Genomic DNA, 9,860 nt, shown 5'->3' on the forward strand with positions numbered 1-9,860 from the left:
CATTTTAGAATCAGGCTGATCGAAAATAGCTGATCTACAAGCTCACAGTGTGTTGCGGCGCAAGCGAGCTTAAAGAGCTACTAATTCCGAAAAATGTATAACATTTTTGATACAAATTTGGCTTAATTGTTCATAATCTGAATCTGCAAAGTAACTAATAACTAAAGCTGTCAAACGATTGTGGTCGAGTCTACAATCACACACACGCACGCACACACACACACACACACACACACACACACACACACACACACACACACACACACACACACACACACACACACACACACACACACACACACACACACACTCAAACCCAGAAAATCCAGTGTCTCTTCATTCACTGAGGTACAGAGGAGGCTCCTCCTTTTAGACCTGGCAGTGTGTATGTTCACACTGCTATTTAAAGCACCAAAGCAGATTAAAATGATATTAAACACTTCATCATCATCCAGCCAGCATTGTTAGATCTATTTCTGGAGCCACATGCTGGCTTGTGCCGGCGTCTATATCAATGAACTGTGAATCCTATACAAGCACAGGAGAGTAATGGAGCACAGAACAGTAAAACAAACAATTCAAATAAGTAAAAACAAATATGTTAGGTTTATTCTTCTTTACTGTAGGCATGGGTTTCCGAGGCTACTTTACTGTTAACTGAATGGCGGACCTTGCACTCATCCGGGGCTTTGTTTACAGCTGGGTGATACAAAACCACTGCAGTATTAACAGCGATAATATCAATATGACTCAGCAAAATGGCACGTCTTTTTTAGTAGTAGTAGTAGTAGTTTTATTTTGGTAATTAAAGGCAATAAAAAAATACAATGTATTCATTTCATATATATGAATCAGTGAAACCGACCAAAAAGGTGCAGGTTGAAGCAAAAGGCTTATTGTGCCTACAGTATATACCCTTTTAACATTTAAATCTAAAATCAAAGTAAATAGAATACTACAAAAAAACACAACAGAAAAAATCAACTAAATGTGAATGTGATAGATATACAAAAGAGAAAAACAACTGACAAGACTTAAACCACATTTCTCGAAGCTCTGTATTTTTTACATGGACTATAATGCCTAGCAACCACTTGCTGAAAGTGTCCACAGTGGGTTCTGGTTTAGTGCTAACCAGAAAGAAACAACACAGCAAAGAAGTTGTATTTCTCAAAAATTGTGTTTAAATCATTACATTTCAGTTTTCATACACAAATAACACTAATTATTAGGAGCCAGTGTTTTTAGCTAATACTTATTCTGCATTCCAAACTACTGTGACTTTCTATGTCATATGACCAACAAAAGGTAATGGTTTGTTATAGGAACAGCGACCTATTGACTTGAAGCATAACATTCCTCAAACCTCTATACTCAATAGCACTGTGCTGATTTGAATATTTTTTTCAACAGAATGACATACTGAGGATTGAGGAGGCTGCACCATGACCCTCCTCTAGTCTAGAGCCAGTGGTTTTCAAACATTTTCCGTGTCAAAGACCCTCAAATTGAAAATACGAGACGATTTGTAAAAAAATTGCAGATCTACAAGCTCACAACGTGTCCGCCAGCCTGTATATCTGCTATTGTCGAACAGCCGGTCAAGGACCCCTGGGTGTGTCCCCCCGGAACGGACCCCACTTTGGTAGAGGTTTGGGTTGTGTACTTACCTTGCCATGATGCAACTGCAAAGGTGGGCAAGAAATCGAAAATAATTGCTCCATTGATTAGAAATTGATCATTTAAAATATGCTCTTCATTGACTTATATTGTACGGTGAAACAGCTCTCACTCTTTTAGCATGTAAACAAACGTAAACAAAGTTGATTCAGACAATAGAACATCACCAAACCCAGTATACTGTTTGTTTTTTAATAATAGTCTTGTCAACTTCTTGTTGATATCGCTATTTGTATTAGGAAGAAAACCCGGACTGGATCGGCGGACCTGGATCCGGATCTTCAAATAGTAAAATCAACAGGAAGTTGACATTTCTATTAAAAAAACAAACATTACTGGGTTTGGTGATGTTCTATATTGTCTGAATCAGCTTTGTTTGTGTTCGTTTACGTGCTAAAAGAGTGACTTTGAGAGCTGTTTCACCGTACAATGTAAGTCAATGAGGAGCATAATATTTGAATGATCAATTTCTAATCAATGGAGCAATTCTTTTTGATTTCTTGTCCACCTTTGGAGTTACATCATGGCAAGGTAACTACACAACTCAAACCTCTACCAAAGTAGTCTTGCCCTTTAAGAATCACCGTCCTTACTAGACAATATTGAACTCGCAAACGGAGGCCTTTTCGGCGCGACAGCTCTCGTCGAACCACTTCCCGTTGGCCGTGGTGGAGAGGACGCCGCAGTTCTGGCCACGCCCCCCGTCCGGCTGCAGCGTGATCTCCGTCTCCCAGTTCTTGAAGCGCACGCCGGCCCCCGACTGGTCCACCCAGTGGCCGTCGGTCACGATGTCGTTGACGCCCAGCCAGATGTGCTCTTCGGGGCCGATGCTCTGGCGCACGTAGTCGTGCAGCGCGTCGTTCTCGTCACCGGTCACGGGCGTGCTCAGACTGCCGCCCTTGGCGATGCAGTCCTCGTTGGCGGCGTGGTAGGACTTCTTCACCGCGTCGGCCAGAAAACACTTGCCGAGTATCTTCGTGCCTCTCAGGCAAACTGAAAGGAAAGGGGAGACCTGGGTTAATACCGCGGGGGAAATGCCCTTTTTCAAGCTAGGGCACATAGCTAGGCCTGTCACGTCGTCTAATCACAATTATTTTTGCATATCATCATAATCGTTTCCATGTTGAAGAAGTTTCACACATTTTCAAGTATTAAAAAAGCAGAAATAGCAGATCTACAAGTATAAAATTAATTATTAAATATGTCAATCATTTCTTTGTAAATTTCAGTCTTTTGTCATATATGCGCTGTGAAATTTTGGATTACGATGCTCATATGTTCCAATGTTCAATGCCAAACACACAATTAAATTAATCGCAATTATTTGAGTGACAATTAAGCGTCAACTTAAATTTGTAATCGTGACAGCCCTACACATAGCTGGGGCCGGGAACCTGGCATCCTCTGTTTCCCAGGTGGCCTCTCTACACATTTAGCTATGGCTGTTGAAGGGGAATGAGAATGAGAGGATATTGTACTGTTCCTTCCATCTTGGGTTTAAAGCTCGATGACACTTTGGTAGAGGTTCGGGCAGGACTCTACTTTAGGGCCAGCCCCACGCTACCCAGAATAGCTCATCGGGTGAGGCGCACACACACACAACTCATTATTAAAATAACAAAAAGATAAAACAATACTTGTTGGTCAGACCTGGTGGGGCCCAAGCTATGAGCTTGTATATCTGCTACTTTTGAATTACCAAAGAAATCTTAAAATGACACAGGTGCGTTCCCGGACTGAATGGGTGAAGGTGTAATGACACTTTGGTAGAGGTGTGGGGTGTGTAGCTTCCTCGCCATTATGCACGGTAACTCCAAATTGGGGAGATACAATTATTGTCCCGTTTATTAGAAATTGATCATCCAAAATAGTCCTTGGCGGCCATTCGGCGGCCATTGACCTGACAATATATCACCGTACATATATCGTCAGTGGCCAAATACATAATCTAAAAATGTTTTCAAAATCCTAACAGTATGTTGCTATATCAGTGGTGCTCCGACTTTTCCATGTCAAGGACCCCCAAAATGTATTTGGCCGTGTACCCCCATCTCAAAATACATTGTTCCAGGGACCCCCCAGAAACACAGATCGGAGTAAAAAATGTTCGCTTTAAAACATACATTCAAAGATTTCCACACATTTTCCACGATTTTTCAAAATAGACAAAGTATAAATCATAGTATAAATCAGCCTTCATAAGGCTGATTTGTAGATGTGCTATTTTCAGCAGGAGACGCGGGGTCTTACAACAGACTGTAAATTCAGCATCACTTTGCTCCCCCCCTCCTACCGTGTCATCCTTGACTAAAGACTAACATCCATGGAGCAGCTGCTCACCATGTGAGGTCCTCCTTCCCTCCCACACATAACATCACATTTATACTGCATGGGGAAATAAAGAACGCTCATGAAGCAGTGGTAGAAATTAAGTATTGTGTTTTTTTTTTGTGTTTTTTTATAACTGCCAACTTTAAACTAAAAGTTTTAAAGTTCAGCAAATATAGTAATCATTGCCACAGAGTGTTTGTTCAGTAACAGGGGTCTCCCTGTCTCTCCAACTCTTTAGTCAACAGAAAACACATGTTTGGGTGGGTTACACATTTCATCCAACCAGGAGAGAGAACCCCGCAAAGATCATTTATCAGCCTGTGTTCCAGTTTCAATTTAGTATTCTCATTCATCACTTCCAATCAATGTCACTTTGTTTATCTTGCATCCTGTATGAGCTCTCTCTCCTGATTGGATTAAATTGATATCACGATCTGAAAATGTATTTTCTGTTTACTAAAACTGGCTAACACATATAGTACCTGTTTGTAAAGCTTGTTGCTCTTTCAGTAAATTCAGCTCCTGAACAATGTCATTAATCTGTTGCTTCATCTCCTCTATGGCAGCATTGATCGCAGCGTCTGTTTAAAGTAAAAAGGAGCCAAATAATGCAACATGATTAATCTACAGCAAAAAAAAAAAGCAGCAATGTATGATAAAACAAATATGGTATTCTTGTCAAAGATTTTCAAAGCCATATGCTTTGTTTTGTCAAGATCAGTGTTGGAAAAAGTACTCAAATGTTTTACTTAAGTAAAAGTATCAATACCTAAATGTAGAAGTACTCTGAAGTAAAAGTTCGGAATAAAAAATGTACTTAAAGTACCAAAAGTAAAAGTACTAAAATGTTTGAAAATAACAGATCTACAAGCTCACAACGCGTCACATCTTGTGAGCTTGTAGATCGGCTATTTTCAAATAGCCTAGGTATAAAATAGGGGTGAAGTGGTTAATGTATGTGTTATAATGTAATAGTTTATATCTGCAAAGTAACTAGTAACTAAAGTTTTCAAATAATTGTAGTAGAGTAAAAGTACACTATTTGCCTCTGAGATGTAGTGGGGTAGAAGTACAAGTATAGACAATTGGAAATACTCCAGTAAATTAAAAGTACCTCCAAATTGTACTGAAGTACAGTACTTGAGTAAATGTACTTAGTTACGTTTTACACCACTGGTCAAGATAAAAGCAATCTTACCTTTTCTGCCATTCTTTTTCTTTGGGGAGGTTTGCTGGAGTGTAGAATGTGCCAGCAGCACAACGCACAGCATGAGGAACACATCTCTAGTATCCATAGCTCCACAGTAATCAATCCAGTGGAAGTAAATCCAGTTTTGATATTATTGAAGGTGCACAACAACAGCTCTCTGTGGCTACGACGACACAGATCTCATGTGTTTTACACAACGAATGGCGGCACAGGGTTGCATGAGGAAGTCTTATCTCAGAGAGAAGAAATGTTTTACAGATGTGGAACAGACGCTTGGTGTTTCTTTTCAAAGGATGACAAGAGTGTTGTACGCGGCGTTTTAACATGTTTGGGATGGCTCCATGTGTTCCCCAATTGTAGTGACAGAACACCAGAACTATGCCCCAAGTGCACCACTTTCAGCAATATTATATTGCTGATTGGGGAGCAATATCTTTTTAAAAAGGAAATGATTTCAACATATTTCAATAATGATAAACACACGAGAAAATGCTGTTTTACAATGCCGATGCATTGCACAAGTTCTAAGGAGTTTGGCAAATGGCAGTCACCATTAACAAGTGACGTATGTCTGTACGAGGGCAGTGTTCTGTTGTGTTATTGTTGTGTCCCTGACAGACCCCTACATCTGGTTCCTCTTACTGGGCTGGACAGGGTCCATTTGACACATGGAGAGAACTTGTGTAATGAAGCAACCCTGCTGCATTTTGCTTTTTAGGATGGAGATGTCAAATATTAAATCTCCCTCAGGCAAATTCGTGTTTTTCATGAAGTTTTTTCAAGCCACTCCAAAGTCTGCTCTTAAATCAGATTAGAACAGACAGCAGCTCAGAGTGCAACAGTGAAGACCACTGTAGGACAACACACATATTGGACAATGTGAGTAAGATAACATTTAAATATATTTATAAATATAAATATTACATTATATTGCAATGATAATATAATGTACATTATTAGAATCAGTAACCCCAGTACATCAGGTAAAGTATAGACACTGCTGGTCAAATATTCAATAAATACTCAATAGTCAACTTCAAAATGAAAGTTGCTCTGTCAAAACATTTAAGTGTTTGAAAGTACAAATTAAAAAGTACATTTTCTTTTTAATATCAAGACATTGTATTGTTTACACGATGCATTTAAAGAACATTGTAACTTTTTGAAACCACCTAATAAATGTACTTGAACCACTAGCTATTCAACACAGAGTCGACATCATAGAAATACAATCAAATCAACGAAAGGACAGTCATTCATCATCCATTTAATCAAATGTGTACGGTTAGGGTATTTTATTAAACAAATAGGTAAGCTAAAGTTAAAACAGCTGTCCTATCAAGTTGTGTGTCTATGTGTGTGTGAGAGAGAGAGAGAAAGGGAAAGGGAGAAAGTGAAATTGTGTTTTTTGTACCATGCCTGGGAAACAGAAGGTCCCCAGTTTGTGTCCCAGCCCTGGTCTATGTGTAAAAGTGTCCCTGACTCCCGGAGCAAGGCACTTAACCCCTAACTGCTCTCTGGGTGCTGCCTCTGTAGAACCCACTGCTCCTGATAGACCTATGATGGGTTAAATACAGTGTACACTGTACAGTATATCTCTGCTGTCCGGCAGAAACCAGCTAACTCCAAAATGTTCATTTTTCAGGAAATGACAAAAACAAAATAAAAAGTGGATTTAAGAGGTTTTGTTTTTCATTGATAAGAACAGATGAATGGACCTCCAAGCTCACAATGAGGTTGGAGGTCAAAAGGGGGTGGAGCCTGGAGTCAGCAAAACCAGCTAACTCCACCCCCCTTTGGTGGAGATTTTTTTTGTCAGAAGCACTTTTTAATACTTTTCATTGGTTCATTATTTTTTAATCAACACACAGACGTAAAGGGTGTTCAATAGCACTGATTTATGGAAAAAGATGCAAAAGCGGAAAAATGGAGTTGGAGCTGGTTTCTGCCGGACGGCAACGATATGCAAATATACTGTGTGTGTGTGTGTGTGTGTGTGTGTGTGTGTGTGTGTGTGTGTGTGTGTGTGTGTGCGTGTGCGTGCGCGTGTGCGCGCGCGTGCGTGCGCGCGTGCGTGCGTGTGTGTGTGGAAAGAGATAGAAAGAAAGTGTGAGGTAGTGTGTGAGCAAACAAAAGAGAGAAAGAGAGAAAGAGAGAGAGAGAGAGAGAGAGAGAGAGAGAGAGAGAGAGAGAGAGAGAGAGAGAGAGAGAGAGAGAGAGTGTGTGAAATTATGTAAGTGATTTCTGTAACTTTAGTTTGAGCTGATATTATTACACCACAATTGTACAACTTCTTACTTGGAAAACAAACAAAAAACTTTGTTTCTTGATATTTCTGTCAATCCAGTCAGATCAAAGAGGGTTCAATATGATGGAGGAGGCAGGGAGGAGAAGCAGGAGGAGAAAGGAGGTGAACATGGTGTCAGACAGTCTCACAGACCAAGGCTCTGGTTCACAGGCTACAGGAGATCAAGGTACATTAACACACTTACAGGGTTACTCTCTCTTCCCATATAATTACTAAAGCAGTATTTGTCACAAAATATTCAAAGTATAGTAGTACCAATGTTTACAAGGAACACGCCACCATGTTGGACCAATGACAATCTAAAGATACATTATGAACGTTAAGAGCCTGTTCCTCCTTGTGTCTCATCTCATTTCTCATTTCAATTGCATGTTGTAAGGTGAAAACATGTTCATCTACCTTATCGTGCATCACACATATGGACCTTTCTGCAGAAATCAAAGATAAAGGGGCTCTCTGAGTTCATTGCACCAAATCACTTAAATATATAATATTCATTGTGTGTTCTTTGAAATGAAACATTGGAGCTGATCATATTAAAGTTGAACTCTATTGTATTAATATCCTCCAGTTGTCCAGAGAGACCTCATCATCCAGAGAGACATGGTCAGAGTGCTTGCAGTGTGTCTTATGCTGCTGTGTGTTCTACCAGTAGTGAGAACCACAGGCATGACCATGGAATGTGAGTATCAGGGGGTCAAAGGTCAAATTCATGCTCTTAGAACAGTAAAGAGACTTGTGTCTCACACATGAAACCTACCATGATTCACTTTTGATGTGTGTGGGTTCTCTAGTACTTTATTATACATGTTGAGATCTATTCAAATAAAAACACCTGATCAGGAGATGACCTCATCATGAACAGTAGCAACAACTGTTTTTATTGTAACCCATCGGTCCTTTACAGATCATTCAGACAATAACCAGTGCAACTGCAACAACTTGACCCTGGAGAGAGACCAGCTTTACACCAAATACAACCACCTGATCCTGGAGAGAGACCAGCTAGAGGCCCACCTGATCATGCAGAGAGATCAGCTATACACCAAATACAACAACCTGATCGTGGAGAGAGACCAATTGCAAAGAGAAGTAAACCAGCTTAAGAGAAAGATAGCAGGTGAGAGAGGTTACAAACATTGTATATACATTTTAGTATTATTATCTCTGCCAGGCCGTAATGGCCGGGCATGAAGGATTATGTTAGGCTCATTCTGCAGAAAAAAATGGTGGTGGCATCGCCCCTGTATGAAGGCCACGTCCATTTCCTCAACATAGAAATCGGTACACATTATCTCTGGAGTCATGTGATAAACATGTATCAGTCAGGCTTTTCATATTACATTTCAGTTGGCTATACGATTGGCTTCCTGTGGGATGCCTGTTTTGCAAAAAATGCCACAAATCATGAACGCAGTGTCCAATTTGCCCAAAATTTGTAATCCTCCTGTTTTGATAGACAAGTCGTGTCCCAGTGGATGGCAGAAGTTTGGATGCAGCTGTTACTACACATCTACTGAATTAAAAACTTGGGAGGAAAGTAAAGAACAATGTATGAAGACAGGAGCAGATCTGCTGATCATTAACAGTGAAGAAGAACAGGTTAGTTTATCTGTGCAGCGTGCGTGCGTGCGTGCGTGCGTGCGTGCGTGCGTGTGTGCGTGTGTGTGTGTGTGTGTGTGTGTGTGTGTGTGTGTGCGCGCGCGTGTGTGTGTGCGTGCGTGCGTGAAAACTGAACATTTCAGAGACAATTAATTATGGTTCAATCATGTACAAATGATCAGGAATTCATCAGAGGATTGAACCCTGGAGATCTGTTTGCATCATCATGGATTGGTGTGAAAAGGACTGAGGGTAAATGGACGTGGGTGGATGGAAAACCACTGACAACACAGTAAGTAATTTAGTTATTTTATTGTAATTCTAATTCAGTGTTGGGGAGCATTAAGCTACATGTAGTTGAGCTATGTAGCTTAACTAGATTTTGTTTTATTTTGCTGGGAGCTACATTAATATTTGTGTACTGCGTCAAGTAGTTGAACTACTTTTTGGGAATTTTTTTGTAGCTTAACTGCTCAAGCTCAGGGGTCATCACCATGCCAGCTTGTGATGGACATTAATTTCCATCAATCTTTTATTTTTGCAAAACAAGTGATCAATAATATTACCAGAAACACATAGGCCTAGCCCCAAATGTATACAGTACTATGGACTCTTGATGTGTCATAGTATCTACTCTATTCCACTGCGCTACACATTTTAAAATGAGCCACTTATAAATACAAAAAAGCCGGAAAAGCAGATCTACAAGCTCACAACACATCACGGCAT

General features: G+C 40.2%; 1 protein-coding gene across 1 annotated transcript; it reads right to left on the bottom strand.

The window, feature by feature from the left end:
* Positions 1-809: 809 nt before the first annotated feature.
* clec3ba (C-type lectin domain family 3, member Ba) lies at positions 810-5,433 on the bottom strand. Its single transcript, XM_084052506.1, has 3 exons — positions 5,210-5,433; positions 4,494-4,592; positions 810-2,673 (listed from the first exon to the last, which is right to left on the bottom strand). Exons 1-3 carry the CDS (start codon positions 5,304-5,306, stop codon positions 2,273-2,275), a joined length of 597 nt encoding a protein of 198 aa, XP_083908632.1. The 5' UTR covers positions 5,307-5,433; the 3' UTR covers positions 810-2,272.
* Between the last annotated feature and the right edge of the window lie 4,427 nt (positions 5,434-9,860).

The sequence above is a fragment of the Gymnoscopelus microlampas genome (assembly GCF_963454915.1).
Source record: "Gymnoscopelus microlampas genome assembly, chromosome: 3".
NCBI lineage: Eukaryota > Metazoa > Chordata > Actinopteri > Myctophiformes > Myctophidae > Gymnoscopelus > Gymnoscopelus microlampas.

What these genes read in the sequence shown, in the direction of transcription:
- clec3ba (XM_084052506.1), bottom strand. Translation starts at nt 5,306, where the DNA reads ATGGATACTAGAGATGTGTTCCTCATGCTGTGCGTTGTGCTGCTGGCA. An exon ending in GAAAAAGAATGGCAGAAAAG is followed by an intron (nt 4,593 to 5,209) that starts GTAAGATTGCTT and finishes TACTTTAAACAG; the next exon opens with ACGCTGCGATCAATGCTGCC. An exon ending in GCAACAAGCTTTACAAACAG is followed by an intron (nt 2,674 to 4,493) that starts GTACTATATGTG and finishes CTTTCCTTTCAG; the next exon opens with TTTGCCTGAGAGGCACGAAG.